A 21,711-nucleotide genomic window follows, 5' to 3' on the forward strand; every position below is an offset into this window, starting at 1 on the left:
GTCAATATGTTAAGCCAAAAAATGCAGAATCTGAGATTGATTTGTGTGTTGTAAATGCGCTGACGGAGTTAATCAGTTAATTGTTCATTGTAAATCACTTCTAAATGGATTATGAGCCAACCACAGTGAGAGAACACATCAGTTTAACGGAATGATGAACCTGCAACCATGCTTGCAAAGGGTATGCTATTCGGGATGAAAATATATTTACAAGATATTGATTTTTCTCTTGTTTCCACTGGTGTTCAGTACAGGCTGATTTAGTTGTTTAGAATGGGGAGTTCTGGGTCTTTCACTCCATTTAGTAGCAAGAAGACGGCCTCTGGTCTAGTAGATAGAGCATCTGCCCGGAGAAAGGGTCGGTGGATGGATTCCCGGCTGCATCATACCAAAAGACGTTAGTAGATAGTACTTGTTGTCACTCTGCCTGGTCAGCTCAGTCAGTATTCTGTGTCTGAGTTGGGTATCAATGTTACGCTGTGGCATGGTATTTCAGTTGGCTAGCATTATGAAACCAGTATTTAATCTAGGGTTGGGAGTCTGTTGTATCTTTTCTGATTGTAGGATTCTAATAGGTGGGGCTGCACTCATCTTTGGAAGGTTTCTGTTGAAAACATTTAAAACATGGAAGAGTGTATAAACATGAAAAATCGGTCTTTGTTCACAGTGGTCACTTCGTCCTGTTTTGCAGCTACTTTGAAGTAGTTTCAGAATGTATATTTGTTTTTGGATTTTTCTCCTGAGAAATGAAACACTCACCTGCTGATGTTTATGTTATAGAGAGGGTGTTATGCTCACCCGAATCCAGTGTGGTTGCCAAAGGGAAATATGAAGCAGGAAATTGTTCCTTTTGATTCAACATAAAACACATTTGTTAACAATTCTTTTTGTTGAGGCAAGGCCTTTGTTTACCCTCCATTAAACACTGGGGTAGTTATGAGACTGAAAACTGAAAGTTGTATGTGAAGTGACTTTGATGCAGCTCTGGTTTCTTGCAGCATGTATTTGTGCCCTTGTACCCTAGTGTTATTGGTTTGTTAGCAGGAAGCGTTGAAGTTAAATGTCAAAGTAAGGGACAATGCTGACTGACATGACAGTTTAACTTCCCTTGCGGGTAATTCCTGTCTACAATATCGGGACAGATTGCCTCCAGCCATCAACTGGGGGTCACTCCAAGGTGGCAGACATCTTCTCCTGCATTACAATATGTTTGGGTACTGAGTATAGGCTGTATCAGAAACATGAAGGTGTGCGCCTCATGGCACAGGCCCCAAGATTCAAATGTCATTCAAGACCTTGCAAGTACATATCGGTGCATCATGTGTCTTCATGCACTGATACGATACACAATACTTTCTAAAATATATAACTTACAACACGTTCAGTTACCACACACACACACACACACAGCGCTTTTGTCCGTCAAATATTGCAAAATGTGTTGTTATTAGCGCTTCAAGTTCACTCCTAAAAACAGTCTCTACAAACCTGTTTACAGCTAGCTTTTCCTTTTGAACCTGCTCTCAAATATTTATAGTCGAGACGTTTCCACTCGATTTGACATTAATATGCGTATCATGATACATATGGTATCATGACCTATGTATTAGACACATGTCATATTGTCATATTGCTATTTCCACCCTTCTTTATGTCATAACAGGATATATTTATCCTCTCTTCCCTGCTCGCCCCCCACCCCCCCCCAAAAAAAATCCATAACAAAAAAACCCAACATTGTCAGCATCATGAATAAATCTTTTATTACTAAGCTGTTTGAGTTTATATACTGAAGGCATGTACATTGAAAACATGATCATGATGGTTGAAATGCTGTTTAATATGTAGGGTAAAATCGGAAGGTAAGATGCCCTGTGGTGAAACATTGAACCTGATTTAACATATATCTCAAAGTTAGTTGATGAAAAAAGGCACCCTTCAAGATGCCAGAAACTGGATTATCTGCATAATCAATGTGCTATCATAACGGTAATCATGGTAATATTTCTTCCCAATTACTAGACATGTACCGGTATGTCTTGTTCATCCTCATTGAGTTGATTGACTGTGGCGAAGAGATGGAACCATGTTGAAGTCTTGAAACTATTGTGCATTGAGAGATATGCAGATTTAGTATACCAGCTGATGCAGCAGGTGTCCACATGAACCAACAACCGGAGAGCCAGTGATTCCGACATTAGTAGTGCTTTTGACTTCATACCTACAATCAATTGCAAGTATTGCCTTTCAATCAGCAATAACCATTTAGTTAATGGCTAGACTTATTTGATTGGCCTGCAATACCATTGAATCATTTTGGCACACATGGTTATGTGAAGTATATATTGGTATGATAGCATGTTCATCATTGTGATGATATATTGCATGCACTCATTTTGATTGCAGTAATGATTGCTTGTGAAATACATGGTCTACAAATTGTGATAGAATTTGCCATAGTAACTTAATGTTGAGCAGAGTTAGAAATAATGCTGGTCAGCTAGTTAGATGTATTATTGGTATCATGGGTTGACGTGGATTTTGAATTGTGCGGTTTGATTTAGTATTATTCTGTTCAGTAGATATCAATATCTGATTTCAAGAACCTGAATGTTAAGGCCTAAAAGTTGTGACTAAAACGGTATCCAATGCGACCAAAATTTCAGTTTGTCTACTGTCTAAAATTCAGATGTAGCCAAATGACTACCTAGAAAAATATCTTGTGGCAACTAAATTCTATTGCTACACATCTGTAGTCAAAAAAATAAATAACAGCTGATATTGGAAAACCCGTCTGCTAATCATGCTTATAATTGTTCTTGCAAATAATTCCTTCTAAAGTCGACAATGAACCAAACTACATAAAAATTAATGTAATTAGTACTTTATTTAGTTATGCTCATTGGATAAGCGAGGATATACCTATATATAATCTAGTAACATAAATTGCGTCATTGTTCAAGTGACAAGTAACAAAATTCAAGTACTGTTTCCATTAAGGTACAATTTCAATACTAGTGCTGTAACTTGTACATGTTATAATAGTTATTTGATACAGATAATTTCAAATGCTTTTGACTACCTACAATATTGGCTTGACTTCTTGATACCTGGAAAAAATGCTTGTAGCCTACTTGGTAAAAATTTAAACTTTGAGGCATGATGTTAATATGAACAGAAACTGGTAAAATTACATATATTACCAATGAACTGATGAATACATGTGAATTATCATAATTATTATATGTAGTATCTGAAAGTCACATTTAGAAGCTGCTGGTCTGTTTCCTTGTCACAGTTAATGACCTGAGTTAAGGTTGAAATCATAATCATAATACTGTATGTAGGACAGCATTGCTGTTGATGCAATATGTACAAATTTTAAGTGTTTATGGTAAATCTGAGTATCGCCTGGTGTCAATACAATACATACTGATGTTACCACTGGTATCATGAAACACCAACACAAATACTGAGAAATGATGAAATCACTGAAACACAGCTCTATAACCTCTTCGCCATACATTAATTGTCTCAAAAACCAAAACTTGTTATAAAGAAAGAACAACGAAGAACATAACAGTTTTAGATGAAGGGATGGTCATTAAATGTAATAGTTGTTGGGCATCCTCTTGCCATCACATCCTCATGTTCAGCCATGCTTACCAGTTACGCTATACTACTTCTGCCATTACCATAACAGGCCATAACTCTCTCAGTACCTGTTCTATTTATAGTATATCGCGATCTCACAAACTGACACTTCAAGTATCGTCTGTACCTAAATATTAACGATAACATTTTCTCTCTATTAATGATATTGTAAGTATCGGTGAATCATTACAGATCTAGCTTATCATGTTTTTAGAGTATTTAAACTGGTCTGTAGCTTGTCTTCTCAGGTTGTGTGTGTTTCATAGACTAACATCTAGTCTCTGAAATGAACACATCTTACATAAAAAAACCAGTTGTTCAGTTATCTTAATAAAAATATAATAAAAAGGAGCCCAGTGACTCTCTCCTGATACTGCAGTGATCTAGACTTGCCAAACATTATAGACTTGCATGGGCTGTATTTGATATATATTTGTATCAGGGTCTGTAAGACAGACTATGTGTTTCACTGTATGTGGTTGTAGGTATGATGCTGTTTTGCACATCAGGTAGCTTTCACAGCTTGCTGAGGCATAGGACTGACAATGAACTGTGAATAAGTTTGTGTATTACACCTTTATGCCATGCACTGATGTCCAAAAGGGTTTCATGGTGTGTTTTCTAATCAGGAACTTGTATCGTCATTGTCTCCTGGGTAACATCTTGTTAATACTAAGAAACTAAGGTACAGTTCTTTGGTGAAATACTGACATATTTTTCACACGGAAGGCCTGTCCTTGATTCCACTCGTGTACAGTGTTCGAACCAATTCTTTGTGTTTTCTGTTGGCATATTTATACGAGCAGTGGTTTCTGTTTTGACTTGATATCGTTTGACCACATATAAAGATATTGATTAGATATTGCTACGTTGCTAAGCATGTAAAATAGGAGTTAGATCTAACAGTTGATCATGACAATTAGCTCTAATTGGTATGTTGTACTTTGTAGGCTGCAAACTGTATATATTTTTTAAAGGAACCATTGGCTCCTTAATGCTTTTTCAGGGAGACAATATGAAATTCAAGGAACCACAGAAAAGTTTAAGGAGCAATACCACAAGGTTATAATAGCCAGTAATATATGATGTAAATAATAGCATTCTAATTATTTTAACCCACATGGATCATAACAGAAGCCTATGAAGTTTGATTGATATTCAATTAATGGTCAAAACATGGGAAGCATTTAGTTGATGTGTATGTATACAACCGAGCTGAGACATCTGATAATGGTTGACAAAGTGGCTTTACTGCCAGCAAGTTCTTAGGTACAGTCAGTGCTGTCAACAACACCTGGCATGCTGTCTTTATTCAATCGATCAGCATTTGTTAATGCATCACATTTCTATCTTTAATTACATTCATTTGGCTGTCTGTGGCCAAAACAATTGAGTCCTCTAGCTCATACATGGCTATGAGCATCATTTTCTGTAGATTTTGATGTCATTATTTGATGTACTAGCTTAGATTACTAGACTCAGGCTTTGGACAAGTGGTGAAAGTCATGGACTGATTTTAGTTTCAGGTTGCCAGCTTGATTTTTCCAAGTAGCCAAGCACATTGGTCGCCAATTGGAAATTTCCATTGCCATGGCAACCAAATAAATAACAACAATGAGGCCTGGCCAATGTCTTTTGGTGCTCTTCTCATCAGCCCCTTGTTTACACCGCTCCTCTGTGTAGGGGCTGTGAACCAGCAAGGTTGTCCGTAACTAGGATGTGTTCATTATCTCCCACTAAGTGGGGGAAAAGTTGTTATACTTCCTCATCAGAAATGAAGTTTTCCCTCAACTTTATCTACCTGACTGATGACTGACATAGGAGTGACAGTGACGTCTGTTTGCATTCAAGGGTTTTATAACATAGAAAGCCAGATATCTCTTTTCCTGACATAATGTGGAGGAAAAAATGCTGCTGGAAGCTGCTGAAGCCATTAGATGTTCATATTTCAAGTGAAATCTTATTCTAGTGACTGAATTAGCCTAGTTACCACGGCATCAACAGGATGAATATTTTATCAGCCCTCAAATGATAAGACAGTCATCTACTGAATTATTCATATTATCACTTTGATATTTTACCTCCTATATAGTGTTACAAATATCAGGTTTCTTGCATCATGTTGTATTTGGATGATGATGATGAATGTTTTCTAAAAGTAGTGTTTAACAATTTGTTTGACATTGTCTGATATTGTATTGACTCTTGTAAAATGTGCCTTCTTCATGACAATGTGTTGCATTAACCATTTATCATGTTTTTGTATTATATAAACTTAAGAAAATGAAAGAAACCATTACAATTATGAACCATTAGACTTTTTACCAGGGTGGCTGTGTATGCTATTGTTATACACAATGCGTCATTGAAAAATGCACACATTTGTTGTGACTGATCAGTGATTATTACGTTAGATGCATTTCAATTATTAATTTTGTCTTTCAGAAATATGAATTCCCAAACACAGAAGACCGAGCCAGACCCGGACTGTATAAAAATGTTCGTTGGTCAGATTCCTCGGTCAATGGACGAAAATGACCTCCGAGAACTGTTTGAGGAGTATGGTCCAGTCTTTCAGCTCAATGTGCTAAGGGATAAAGCAACAGGTCAAAGCAAAGGTAAGAAGAGAAAACATACACTTACACAAATCTTTCAGGGGACGAGGAAAAACAATCCATGCTTATGCTATCAACCACTGGATTGTCTGGAACTGAGTAAATGATTTACTGGCTGTCTTGGTATTGTTTAAATTTTTTTTTTTGAAAGAGGATAAAAACATCATTCACTTATTTATTCATCAACTCATTCTGGCACTGACAGAATGATTGGAGGTAAACAGACTTTGTGATGTTAATATGTATTTGTATGATTATGACACTTGTTCATGACAAAGTAGACACACTTCTAAGTAATGCCCATCAAACAGTTGTTCATGACAGTAGTCAGTTTACCTTAATATGATGAAATGCATGAAATTTTCTCTTTTTTTCTCACTCTTGCAGTCTTTCTACTGTGCTAAATTTCGAATAATTTCTCAGATTGCCCAATCTGACTTATAAGTCACCACAATTCAAGTTTCAATGCAGAGTTGTGTCCCTTTTTATGCTGTGATCTTCTAATTATAAGTTAAAATCCCAAGGTTGCACTTATTGGTTGTCAGCACTATACCCATGCCTGTTAGTTCAATAAAGTTCCGAGACATACAGGGGCGTAGGGGTAGCCTAGTGGTTAAAGTGTGGTCACCACATGTGTGAAGCCCATTTCCGATGTCCCCTGCCGTGATGTTACTAGAGTCTTGCTAAAAGCGGCATAAAACCATACTCCATCACTATCATTTTATAAGGTCATGACAAAGACCCATTGCCTTTCATGCTTAATGTTGGAAACTGGTCAGTTCAATATTGTGGTTGAACAAAGTGTCAATTTTTGTTGTGGACATGCCGTGAATAATATCAATATTTGTCTTCAAGCTCCAGTACATTTCCACTCTTTGGTTGTGTAATGCATAATGGTACTAATGACATGACTGTTTGCTTTCGCAAGTGGAACCCAAGGGGTGAGACAGGAAACATTCTACTTTGAATATGACGTATTGATTTAGTCGATGAGTCCCCCACCCCACTTCAGTTATGTGAGGAGGTAGCTGCAGCCATTATAAGCATTACCATCGTGGAGCCCGCGCTAATGAAGAGTTATACCATAGCATTGAGAGGGAACCTGGGGCTTGTTCTCACTGACCTTGTAACATGTGCTGGCAATGATGACTTTGGGATGGTTCCATTGCTACCACCAAATCTATTTCCCAACTTCTCTGAACATTGCTAGCAGGCGCTCTGGACACACCAGGGAATTATCCAGTGTATGCCAGTAGGCTTGAATTGTTTTGGAATCAATAATGAAATTACACTTAACAAGATTAAGGAACAGAGTGAAAGATCTCTCTGTAGTTAAGGAAGCCAAAGGGAAAGGAATGTGCTGGACTTTATGAACTAATTCTTTTTATTTATTGGTTGAAAGGAAACTGTCTGCTCACATGTTAGTGTTTCTGTGTCCAGTTTTGGCCATGTCTTGAATTGGCTTGACTTTGATGTGACTTGTTTTGTATTTTTGTTCAGAGAAGCACATGCTGTTGTAATTATTTTGTTGTTTTTCATGTTTCGAAAGACAGATGAGAAATAATTGTCCCAAGACTTAATTAGAAAACATGCCAAGGTTGTTCCGTGCAGCATCTGTGCATTATCTGTGCATCATATCACACAGCCAGACAGGCTCCACATGCACTGCAGTAAATGAATTCTGTGATATTAGTGTTACAATTGAGGGGATCAATACCTCCTCCAGCTCTTGGAAAACTGAGTCCATTACACAGTGGGAATTGTTAGTGACTAAAGTTGACTATTTTGATTCTATTCCTCAACCAAGAATCAATCAATCCCTCTTCACATCCACAGGCCCATATCTCAGCTTGATACTGACCATTGAATGAGGACACCTCGTAAGGCTTCGCACAAGAAACTATTGCCATGCAAATCCAAAAATGAGGGTGATTGTTCTGTATCAGGTTATCTGATATGGATCAGTTTCATAGAAATGCTTAGGTTTCATGATGCAACATAAATAATTATCAAAAGCAAGAAATCATTAATTTTTAAGCAAGGAATCGCAGCAAGTTATCATATGTTGTCTCTACTTCCGATGGCATTCATCAGGAGCTAAAGTTTCACTGCTCTGAAAAATGTAAATCATGATATTTTTAGGTGCAAAGCTGTCAGCATGTTTCCCTGATGCATGCAAGATTCTCATCTTATGCCATCAGGGTACATCTGGTGGAATTTGGTGAAGTGAAGGACCATGATGAATGTTGACAAGATGGGGGTGGGCTTAGTGGAGTTGCGGTAATTTTCTGCTATGCTGTGAACAGACTGTTGCTAAACTTGCTTATGTAATTCACATGAAGTTGTCTACAGGATTTATGGTCCTGTGAGTGAAGTGGCAGCAGTGAAATCCGCACTCTCTCGCTGTCATGGACATGTGTGATGTGCTAGGCACTCGGGGAATATGGCTCTTTATGAGAATGTTATAGGCTTTCTGATGCAATAACATATTCATAAGGAAGAAACCACTGAAACCACAAGATGAATATTTCAAAAAGAGTTGATATGAAATATCAGTATCAGCAAGATCTGCTTTTTATTCCCCGCCGGGCCAGAAGTGGCCGAGGGGGGATTATGTCATGGCGCAGTCCGTCCGTCTGTCCCACAGAGGGTACTAAGCTTGTGAAATTAACTCCTCCTACAGTTTCCAGAGAATATCCCTGACACTCTAAACACAAGATGTCGACATGTTGATGATACGCATATCACAGTCCCGTTTCGTTTCGACTAATTTTGATAGAGTTACTGCCCGTTTTACGGAGCTTCATTTGCCTTATTATGAGAGAGGGTACTAAGCTTGTGAAGTCAACTCCTCCTACAGTTTCCAGAGAATATCCCTGACACTCTACACCCAAGATGTTGACATGTTGATGATACACATATCGCAGTCCCGTTTCGTATCGACTAATTTTGACAGAGTTACTGCCCCTGTTTTACGGAGCTTCATTTGACTCGTTAAAAAAATAAATGCGGGGATGTTGTGCTCTCAGAGCACTCTTGTATGTCATTCTTAAGGTTATGTTCTTAAAGAACCAATCAATGGAATTTGCAAAGGCAATTTCTTGCAGCTTATATCATAGTAAGTTAATTTTGCATTGAGTCACTGACACTTGGTGGAGAGTGATGCTGTTATGGTCAAATCAACAAACATTTTAATCTTTAAAAATGCATTTATGGCTAAACCAAAATTGATCAAAATGGTGTGATTTTTATTTTATTTTAGAAATTTTTGCTTTTTCTGTTCCTGATGTGTTCTGAATATCATTGAATCAGCGTTTGCAATACAACAAAATTAATGTCACTATTGATCTGAGCGTTACAGTAATTACTGTACAGATGTTATTGAAGGATTGCTCCATATGTTAGTCCGTTATCTATGTCATCGGGGAGCCGACATCATGAAGTATTGCAGAACGTGATGACAGTTGGTGTTGAGGTCACGTTCATCTACAAAAATAATTCAAATAGTGCAATATATAATGTTTGTTGGTGTATGTTGACAAATGTTTTATAAGGCTGATGATTGTTTCGTCCAAATGAGTAATGTTCATGGGTAATGTAGCATAAAAAGTGAATGTTTACGCTTTGAAATCATTTAAAAAATATTAAATATTCTAAGTATACTATAGTGTTTTCTTCTTGCAGTAGTGTATTTTCTATAGTTTCATGTTCTTTGGTGACTTTACAGGTAACCCAGCAACCAGTGTGAACATTGCAGTTGATCCTTATGGTCAAACTGTTCTACACTAACAATGTGTTCTCTGCAGAACTTGGTAGGGATATCTTTGTGATCCCGGTGCTTGTGTTTTTAATAGGCGTTTTATATGTTTAAGAAAAATGTTACTGCAACATGTTTGCTTACATTATAATTTACCTTATCTCTACTGCCCTGTTTTTCATGTACATGATATCCAGAAGGAATTTGACCCGTAAAGATCCGGGGTAGAATAGTCAACTATGCTTGTCGTAAGAGGCGACTAATGGGATCGGGTGGTCAGGCTTGCTGACTTACTCGATGCATGCCATCGTATCGTGGATCGATGCTCATGACATCAATCACTGGATTATTTACACACCGCTGTCATATAGCTGGAATACTAGTGAGTGCAGTGTTAAACAACAAACAAACAAAACAAACAATGAAACTGGAATGAATTATGGACTAGGTTGATTAACACATGGTCTCGTACAGTGGCTAACAATATGAATCGCCCACCCAGGTTGATTTCTATTTTTGCTCTCCAAAGAAGATTTCACAGGATATCTCTATCGTACTTGTGTTTGTCATCAAAACTATATTTAAAATGGTTATAATGTGTAACCTGGCTCATTGTATCTTGATGCCATGGATGCTTTTACAGTCAACAACTGGTTTGACGACCAGTTCTCCTTTTTGTTAACTTAAAATCAGTAATTGTGAGTAGTCTGACAAGTATTATCAAAGCCCTGGTAGTTGTATCACAATATATATCACCACATGATCTTCCAGGATTGTGTTTCTGTGCAGGCATATGAGACTTATATTATCCTATACATTTGAAATAGAATTAATAGAATAAATAAATGTATAATAAAAAATGTATCATATATAAAAAGTATGGGGTCTCTGTTTTGAGGTTTTCTCCCAGAGTATTTGGATCTCAGAACCCCATGATTTAACATTAAAAGTTAGGGTGTTGACAAACCCCTTGACTTTCATGATTCATTTCAAACACAATTTGATAATAAGGAATGGGTAGGTTAAACTGAAATTTTCATAGGCTTTGAGCGTCTGTCATAAACGCCAATGAGTGATCTTCTACCATTGTGCCCTACATGCGGCACACAGTGCATGACACGTAGTAAGGTACACACAAGACAATCTAGACATGAAACCCATTTCAGCACCCCCAGGACTAATTCCAACTCGCAATCACAAGTCTGAAGTGAGGTGTCGCAATCAGCTTGATGCATATGTTGCAGTGTTGTGCATATATTGATCAGCGGTAATCTGTCGCGCCATCTACAGCTGTGCTGGATGAGAGACAGGTACCCACACCTTGGGTCACGCCTGGCACACGGTAATAACACCAGCTAGGAAGACCCAGGGGGTGCCAGCCATACAGTGGTTCTCTGGTCATCACTGGCCTTGGAACTAGGCCTTCACAACAGGAGCTCATCATTGATTTCTTAGAGCTGAACTAACATCAATTTCCTTGGAAACAGGCATCATGAAAAAATTCTGAAGGGGTGTTAATTGTTATTTTGGTGAATTACAGAGATTAGACTTTATTCATTGTTGACGATATCTTCCATTATGTTTAGATTTATGATAGTTTTCAGGAACATAAACATTGTCCTATTTTCTTAAATATCCTCATTGTGATAATTACATGTTTTGCTGGCCATCAACACATGAATAGTCTATTTTCCGAAGGACAGGGAAACCTTGTAAGTCCTTCGGATCACCAAATTGATCGCAAGTTATCCATAATTCAAGACAAGCAGAGCATCTATAAACCGAATTGCAGATATGATGTCTGCTAGAATCGTTAATTTACATCGTCTTAGATGATATATTGAGACTATGGACTTTGACTTCATCATGTACATGAGTTACTGTACCATGTTTTCAAAGAAGATGTTAATGAATAACCTTTTATGGGCAGGTTTGGTGTGAAACATGATACTAACTGTAAGTCGTGCAGTGAAATGGGATATTTGACTCTGTTACAACCTTTGTTCTAGTAAGGTTTATTACAATGTTAACATTGTTTACTGTCTCAGTTCTAAGAATAAATGTATTTCTTTTGCCTTTGGGGAAGAGTGGTAATGAATTTGTCAGACCTCCCAGCCATTTCCTTGTAACCATTCCTGCTGTACTTAGACCCACTTCAGCCACATTTCCCTCCTCTTGGATGCTATCTGGCATGTTTTTCTCCATGTTATGTGTTTTCTGACATCGGTGTCAGTCAGTGGTGGTATTTATGGAGAAGGTCAAATTCTGAGTATTTCTTAACATGCTTAATAGGATTGTGAAGTTGTGTGCAGTAATGTGGAGGCATCATGGAGGTTGTTAAAGACTCACACTGCATGAATCGTGTTCAGAGAGTTCACCCCATGCAGCACAAGTATGTGGTTGCCACCACCATGATGATTGATGATGTTTGCTTTGAAAATATGTGACACTGTTATTTCATTTCATTCACAAGATTTGGGGGCTGTTATCACTTTTACAGTCAAGCAAGTGCTTCATTTTGATAGAAGCCTCAGTCATTGGCCCTTGCGTAAAATTACAAATGAGTGAGCAGTCTGCACCAAGACTTTCTTGTATCTACCAGCAAGATTTTCAGTTAAATTATTCTCAATATTGACTATCATAAGCTTATCAGTGTTAGAAATTGGCACTAGTCCAGTAGCTCTTGCCAAACTGCCCAATACTCATAAGGACTTGTAGAAATTTGCCATTTTTAAGGCTTTTGCTATACGTTATCATTATAAGGACTATTGGACTGAAACTGTTAGTTTCTAAGGCTGCTTATGTTATCATGCTTACTCGACAAGCAGAATTATGACTAGATTCTGATTTCAGATGAGTGACTAAAGTTTGCTGATTAATATTTTGTCTTCTTATGCTATACTACTCAACATTTGCTAAGGACCACACCTTGACTCAAGTTGACTATTTTGGTCCTTAGCAAATGTTGAATAGTATATATTTCTGATTTATTCATCAATATCTCAGGTACACTATTCCAATCTGTTTTGTTTTTCAAGGACCATTGTTCTGGTTGGAGTCGACCTGATCTGAGTATTGGCCTAATTCCTTATTTGTCCATTTTGAAAGCCCAGACACAGAGTTCATTTCAGAACGTGGCCATGGTGACTTTTACACACAAAAGCCTTATTTGCGGAAAAAAATGTATATACCATTGCCAAAAGGGTGCAACATTTTATCCAAAATCTGAAATAGGTTTTTCTTTGTACCTTCGACTCTTTACTTTAATTCAACACCAAGTTTCCTTGTCCAAAACATGTTTTAGTGATGGGAATGTATAAATAATTTATGGTAACATTGAACATGTTGAAGGTCTACAGTTAGCACTAGTAACTATAGGGGCGGTCGGGTAGCCTAGTGGTTAAAGCGCTCGCACGTCACGCCGAAGACCCGGGTTCGATTCCCGACATGGGTACAATGTGTGAAGCCCATTTCTGGTGTCCCCCGCCGTGATATTGCTGGAATATTGCTAAAAGCGGCGTAAAACCATACTCACTCACTCACTCCCACATTTCATCCAATGTCCCCAATTCTGAGAAAGGTAGGGGTCACTGAGCCACACTTTCCCAGTTACTGAAATGGACACTGCAGACATAGTTGTTTTACCGTGTCTAATTTCAGTTTCAGTAAGCCTAGCACTAGCAGTGCCTTGTTTGTGTATCATATCCCTTACACTAGTCACCTGCACAGGGAGTCCTGGTAATGAGTGCTTGTCACCTAGCTGTGGTTGTCCTGGCTGGATGAACACAGCTGTAACATATTGAAAGCCTACCTATGGGAAGAAACAGGAGGAAACTGAAGGGAACATTTTATCACTGAGGTAACTTAGCTGTGCATTAAGGGCGGTGTAATCCAGATGCAGATGAAGTTGCTTTCAGCTTGATTACACACTTTGCAAAAGCAAGGATTAGTAGTGGGAGGGTAAGATGTATGCCTTGTCTTCCTTGCCAATAGGAAGATGGCATGATTTTCTGATGTCTAAAGGTTACTGTGCAGGCATATGGTAACACATTGGTGAATTCTGTAGTGGATGGGATGAATTGTTTCTTGGGTGTTCTGAGCAATATACAGGCTGATGATTACTGATCACAGAAGTAATATGCTTTGTGGGACTCCATCAGCACTGAAGCCTGAAATTAGGACATAATCTTATTTTTAAGTGGCATTTTAGAAGCAGTAACATCAATGAAGACAGAGTTAAACGACCGATTTCAACTACCTAATTCTTTCAATGCTCTGTCTTCAATCATTATCATTTATGAAGTGTAAAATTGTAGTGTTTTTTGTGTGTTGAAAAAACACCTGTTGTAAGGCATGATCATAGTGCAACATGAAGTTCTATGGATAGAATTTGTCTCATTTTCCTCTTTTATTTCAACCAAACATTAAAATAGGTAATATTTTCCTCTATCCTAAATAACATTAAATGAAAATAACTTTTTTATGATTTGTATTGTATAATCAGTTTTTCAGGGAATGGTAATGGTAGAAACACACTTGATATTGGCAGAAACAACACCTGATAATCACAGTAGATAACACCATTGCTACCATGACAACTAAACCACCCACCTAGTAAGGAAAGTGGAGTAGGATGCAGAAAATTTAAATCAATATGATGTATCCAGTTTTCATGGTTCCTTGCCAAATACCACAGTTTTAACATTTCACAACTGAAGAAAAATATTCATACCCTATGTAGGGGAGAGATGCCATTGGTCATATACAACTGGTCCGTAGCTCATTTGGACTAATGGTTTATGTAATATAACTACATTCTTGGAGCTATAACCAAGACAGTTTTTCTGGATTTGACTGGTATCGGACTAATGGACGTATGGACATGTCCATCCATGCTATGACAAAAGCTCTGTGCTTCATATCCCTTCAGTCAGATTGTGACACATTTAGTCTTGTTTGGTTTAGGCTACACCATGTACACTGCTACCGTGGTGTCAAGGCCTGCTCCCTGCTACCGTGGTGTCAAGGCCTGCTCCCTGCTACCGTGGTGTCAAGGCCTGCTACTTAAATGCCTGAAAATAAGGAGGTGTCGGCTATGTATAAACAAGGTGCAACTCTTGCTTCAAACACAGTTATGTCTGGTCTGCTAGTCTGTGTGGCTTTGATTGATAGCTCTCAGATGGCCTGGCAGTTTCTGCCATGTTGACCCATACACCATGGAGAAAGCACATGTCTCATGTGAAAGTTTCTTGGAGTTTAGGAAGGTTGGATTTTTGATTGAAGTGCTTCAGGCATCAGGTATGGTGACTAGGATTGTGTTTGACTGGCACTATATAGCCATAACAAAACTGATAAGTATGGGTGTGTGATGGATTTAAGTGATATGATCATGAATGAACAAGTCAAGGCCAGATACAGATTTTCTTATCAGACAAACGGTTTTCCTTCTTAAATATGCACTGAAACTCCCCAAATTTATTGAGTTGAATGTTTTTTTAAATTTCTTTAAGCATAAAAAATAATCTTTGAACCAGCAGTAACCCTTACCATAGCATTCCTACATCTCTAGGCAGTATGTGCCTTTCGTTAGTGTAAAGGAATGCACAGTTGTTTCCCAAGACGGTAAGCCCAATTAGATTAGCCTATTCTTTCTTGTATGTGCCTCCTGAGTTCCATGTCACCATGGTCACATGTCGAAAACTCACATTTTTAACATACTTTTCTCCTAATTTCATTGATTTGGTTGTCATGTCTGAAGAATTCACAATAATTAGATCTGTGGGGTTTCACAAGTTACTATGTCAGATATATCTGACTTGGTGATTGTGTTGTCTGTAATTACTTTCATTTAGTACGGTAACCCTGTGTTTGTTCATCATTATGACATTCTGATGTATTTTGTTAAAGGGTGTGCGGTGTTATTGGTATATTGGGGTTCATTCTTTCAACGATACTTGTCACAATTTCATTTTTCCATGCTCGATATATCAGGGGATTTCAAATATGAATTTTATGATGTGTTTAATGTTATATACTTGCCAAATGTCTTCGCTGCCTCGGAAGATGCATTCAGGGTCCCAAGATGGCTGCGTATTTATTGACTGAGTTAACATCATGTTGTACCAGCATCTTGTTTTGTTCCATTTATGAACTTCAATACATACCTTAATGTATCAGATTGATTCCGAATTATAAAATTTGGAATTGTACAATACATCGTGATACGTATCGCAAGACAGCATTCTGCATCACAAAATATTGTGATACACTTTAAACCCTGTTCCCAATTTTGTTGTTATCGGTCATAAAGAGCTATCTGCCTTGTCTATTGACTAGTGACTAGTGTCTGACCCCCCGCTTCAAATACACAGCAGCAAACATCGAGGTACGCTAATTTCTATATTTTCTGATGGCAATAATATGAAGATATTCTGTACTTTTCTCATGGTGTCATTTGGTTCCAATTTTGAGGGTAGCCCAGAGGCTAAAGGCTTAAGCGTGAGTTTTCTCACACAAGTTCCATTTCCTGCATAGGTACAATATATGAAGCCCATTTCTTGTGATCACTGCATTGATTTTATTTGAATATTGCGAAAAGAAGCAAAATACCCTTTTCACTCACTCCAATTTTGAATATCAGATTTAGAAAGACCTCAGTGATTAAGATTCTCATTTTGAGTGGTGTGTAATTAAGCATGAAAGTCCAGGTTGTTTTGTCAGAACCTTAATATTAAAAGTTTAAGAATTAGGGTGTCCTTTGATTGAAATACTATAGGTGAAAACCTCAAGGATCCCAGGAACACCCTTTATTTCAAACACTGTTGAGCATGTTGAATATGAGCTTGTTTGGGAGGTTTGGAAATATATTTTTTTCAATAGCAAGTCTTGTTTTATCTGCGAGATTGTCCTTGCCAAAGAAGTGTTCAAGCAGATACCGTTTCCCTGCTACTATAGCTCATTAGTTCTCTCGGTACCATCTGATCATGATTGTTCAGCAAATCACTCCTATTGAGCTGTAAATTCAACAATGTAAAATGTATCTTAAATATTGAATGGGGATAATATGCTCCATAAAGACTTAGGTTACCGGATTGAATTTCAATTTACCTTGAACTTGAACCAGAACCAGAACCTTGAATCAAATCATGGTCATAGAAGTTTTTTGAGATAAATTGAAGCATCTGGGTTTTGATTGATGCACAAGTGTGCGTCCAGTACACACAAATGTTGAGATTTGATGCAAAAATGGAATATTCTACATCCCAAGGGAAGCACCATAATATTCTTCATACCTACTGCATATCAAGAGCAGTTAAGGGTGTCTTGTTATTTAATCCATCAATCATGACCACTTAAGATTAATTATTGGTTGTTCCCTGAACCTCCACTTTTGTAAGTCAAGGTAAAACCCTTAGCATGTTTCATGTATTGTATTGTATTGTCTTGAAGACAAAGGGATAAATGTCATCTCCAAACAGGAACATTCACTGGTGTAAGGTAATATGAAGAAATTAAAGTAATATACAGTCAATTCTCGTTAATCCGACATTCGTTAATCCGACATTCGTTAATCCGACAATCTGCTTTATCCGACTCCATTGATGGGAACTGATTAAATCAGTGCTATTTAGACCCGTTAATCCGACAGTCTTGCCATCCGACTCCCGACACACCTAATTTGCAACGAATTACCTAAATCACTCATCAATTAGTCTTGTTAATCCGACAGTGATCAGCGTTCTCAGTGGTCATCTGCCTGTGAGTACACATCCCTGTATTTTGATGCGAGTCTGCTGGTATCTGGTTTTTACAATGGCTGCAGAGATAAACTTGCTAACAATAAACAATTGATGTTTGAATAAACAGAACAGGATTAATCTTATTACCTCAAGCTCATAAAAATCAGATACAAATTCTCACTCCCACTGAGGACTTCCCTTCACAGGTCCTGTTAGAACGACCTTTTGCGAACTTTGACCAACAGGATGTCCACATTGGCCACTAAAAAAGCAGCTTTGCAGTACTAGTTCCAAACTGGCGACTTCCATTCCAGACCATGCTTTAAAAAATATTTTGAATCAGTCATACAGCCCGTAACCGTAGTTTTGTGTTTGGCTTTAAACGGTTGCATGATTAGAAAACATATTCCGCTAACAATGTATCATAACGATATGCATATATTATTTTTCATTTTTTTATTATATTGTGTTTGCATCATTAGCCATCATGTAGTTGTCCAATTTTCGATCACAAACGTTGGTACTACTTAATTTTGTTTATTCGACATAATCATATGCAACCAACAATGTCGGATTAACAGGACTTGACTGTACTAATAAGTGATTAATAATAATGTTGCCTTTTGATATTTAAAAGCCTGCCAATAAAGTTTATGCTCTTGAGGGCTATAAGTATTGTGATCCTGATTTATCTAGGCATTCCCTAAAGCCATTATTGGGCCCCAGTAAATGCCAGTAAATATTCCCAATTAAGTTATCATTATGATAACATCTGTTATGTTTACTTGTAATTCAATGGTAACAGGCTCAAGAAAAAAAATGCTTTTAATAGTTAATTTAACAAAATGGTATTGAATGCAATGTTTAAATATCTACGTATTCACAGAAAATAAGACTTTTAAACATAATCTCAACTTTGAATAAAACAACAACAAAAATTGGACAATACTTTCTTACCAACTGGTCCACTTGGTCAGGACCAATAAATGTTTGTTGTAAGATAAACACAGATGAAGTGTTGAAATCCCTTCAAGACTTGGGGGTTTAGTCTCTGGTAAGACAAAAGCCATCTGGTGCCTTGGATTCTGGAAAGATAAGAAAATGGTTTGTGTATATTTTATTGTTACAGTTACAGCACTGAGCACAGTTGTGACAGCTGGTATGTCTTGGAAGCAATATTGAGCCTGATAACAGGGTATTAGTCAGCGTTTGTGGAAGCATCTTCTGTTTATCATGGTGTTTGCAGGGACCTTGTTGTTTATTATACTTTCAGGAACTCAATCACCAGGGCATATTGGCGTTACCTTTATGACTTCTCTTTTGAATATAAGAAATCTGTCATGATTTATTTTGAGGGAAGTAATACAACAATAGAGAGCTTTGTTAGTTCAAGGATCTCCATGTCAGTTCTGTTTGTAATTTTTGTGATACAAGTAAACAAAAGAAGTTGTAAAGTATTTGTGAAAAGTGAATCAGGGCAAAAATGATTTTGTTATGACTTTCAGATTCAGGGTTTTACGTGACGCACAAATGTAGAGAATGAACACAGAACACACACCACACCACACCACACCACACCACGCACGCACGCACGCACGCACACCACACCACACCACACCACTGTTATAAAAATGCAATAATCTTAAAAGCGATGTTAAACTCGGTTTCACCTCACCTCACCATAACATTCCAAATGTTTTCCATAAATACTGTTGAAAGGGGGATATCCTTCATTAAGATTCAGAGTAAGAAAAACATTTAATGTGCTAGTGTGCTTTAAAAAAATGATAAGAACCCTACTATTGTCATTGCACACCTTGCATTCAGTGCAGCCAATGTGGCGTAGGTTCAATTACAGCTATGGGGAGTATATCAAACACTAATCCTGTGTGTACCTTTCACGGTGGGGACAAGCTCAGCATTCAAGAGACTCAATCAACACAGTATCACAGCAAAGTAATAACATTGATTTGTTGGCCAAGCAATTTGACAGTGTTGATGGTACAAGGACCCCTCTATGCAAATGGCCATACCACATGCTGGGTGTTGACAAGCTATTGTAGCAGTTGAGACTGGCCATAGAAATGACAGTGGCACAGCATGTCTGACAAGCCCCTTTGATGATAACATCATCTGTCAGGCAAGGCTACACACACTCCTCACAGGCTGACCTTTGTTTTGGGTAACTTGGAAGGGAGGCACTGCTCCACCACCCCTGACCGGAGGTCAACCGTGACACCACTTCACTCCTGCTTGTTTCTGTAGGCGCTGTCTGGTCACTGTCCTCGAACAATTTCTGTTTTAGGGTCACCAAGTGAATCATGGATTGTAACAGTGATACTTGGACATGGTTGAATGACAAAGCTATTGCGTTGCTTATATCCTAAGTTGTCAGGTTTCGTCTAGTCTGATAGTCGCAAACTGGTGAAAAGTAATACTGACTTGTAGTTTCCCCAAAATGTAAATAGTAAACTAGTTTGACTAAACCTAACCTAAACTTACACTTATGTTGTCAATCCTGTCAAAACATGACTGATTCCTGGAGTAGCTGTATCATGACTTTATGATACTGGTTTCCTTTGAAGTTGTTGCATCGTGGCATCCCACAGGGGGGCTTTGAAAACGGGTTTATCATACTAAAGTTTTGGTACATTTCTCTACAGTTTAGAATCCTTTTGATGCCGCCAGTGGCAGCTTCCCCACTTATTAATGTCACATGTTGCCAATCCACTTGGATGATGCAATCCTACGAAGTTCTGGAATCTGTCTACAGTAGCCATGAGGTGTTTAGTGAATGCTGACCTCTGCTTGCCCCAGACTGGTGTATATGGTGATTGTGTCTGGCTTCTCCATACAGCAGGGGGACTGCAAGTATGCCCCCATCCTCCTGCCTCCACAAATGACTTCCAAATGTCCCCTTCCCCTACCTCTCCTGATTCTATGTAAGGCAATTTCCCCCACTGCCTCAGCTGAATCAACACACAGACTGTTTGCCTAACATGTAGCTTTACGGAACATCTAGGGCCTGCTTGCTTGCTGCTGCATCAATTCTACTGCTGGAAAATTATACTGGGTGTTGCTATTGTTCGTACAGGAAAGGTTAGATTTCAATACAGGCCATGGACCTTGACTTGACTTTCACATGCAAACCTGCAGATTTTATTTGCTGTTCATAGATCTGTGTGCCTTATTTGTTAAATGATTTCAAACAATTAGCTTTTCACAATCTTCGGTGAAAATATGAGCGACAAGAAAAGTTAATGGATATTTCTGGTTCCGCTAATGCATGTTATATGGGTTTTCTGATATGATTTCTGTTAAATATTGATGAAATTGTTTTTATGAACCTATTCAGGTGAAGTGGAAGGCAAAATTGAATTGTTATTGAATCATGCTCCTCTGTACAAACTGTGAATGCACGCAAAGACTTTACATTATGATTCCTGCCAAAATATATGGACGATAGATGACATTTTACCCATAACATGCATAACTAACATTATTTGGGATGGGTGGTAATATACACAGTCAGTTTTAAAAGATAAGAAGGTCATTAGTTAATTTTCCTCAAGCTAAGTCAGTAAGTGTCTATCTATTATTCTAGAGAGCAGAAGGTTGGTAGTTGGACACTAAGCCGCATCGTACCAAAATATGGTACTTGTTGATATCTTGCCTGTCGCTTGCCATTAAGGGGATCAACAAAAACGGATAGGTCTGAGTTTGGTGTTGATGTTAGAACAGTGGGATGGTATAGTTTCTGGCTAGCGCTTTGAGACGAGTTTCAGCACACATGCACACACTCTGTAATCTTCGATGCAACCTTAAACCCTATTTCACCTACCTTTCCATACCTTGAGCCCTGTCTGTAGCCCTTATATAACCAATATAGCATTGGTCCTTGTTAGAGCCCTGCCTTATATAACCACATTAGCATGGGCCCTTGTTA

The 21,711-nt window shown here is 38.0% G+C and overlaps 1 protein-coding gene across 15 annotated transcripts in view; it reads left to right on the plus strand.

The window, feature by feature from the left end:
• The window catches only part of LOC139474225 (CUGBP Elav-like family member 2), a 230,921-nt gene that overhangs the window by 174,516 nt on the left and 34,694 nt on the right, over positions 1–21,711 (plus strand). For all 15 annotated transcript variants that reach the window (XM_071257131.1, XM_071257134.1, XM_071257133.1 and 12 more), the window contains one exon: positions 6,100–6,272. In XM_071257131.1, the coding sequence (XP_071113232.1) occupies positions 6,100–6,272 (173 nt within the window). The remainder of the gene's footprint in view (positions 1–6,099; positions 6,273–21,711) is intronic.

This window comes from Haliotis cracherodii, unplaced genomic scaffold (assembly GCF_022045235.1).
Source record: "Haliotis cracherodii isolate W230 unplaced genomic scaffold, xgHalCrac1.p SCAF_3, whole genome shotgun sequence".
Taxonomy (NCBI): domain Eukaryota; kingdom Metazoa; phylum Mollusca; class Gastropoda; order Lepetellida; family Haliotidae; genus Haliotis; species Haliotis cracherodii.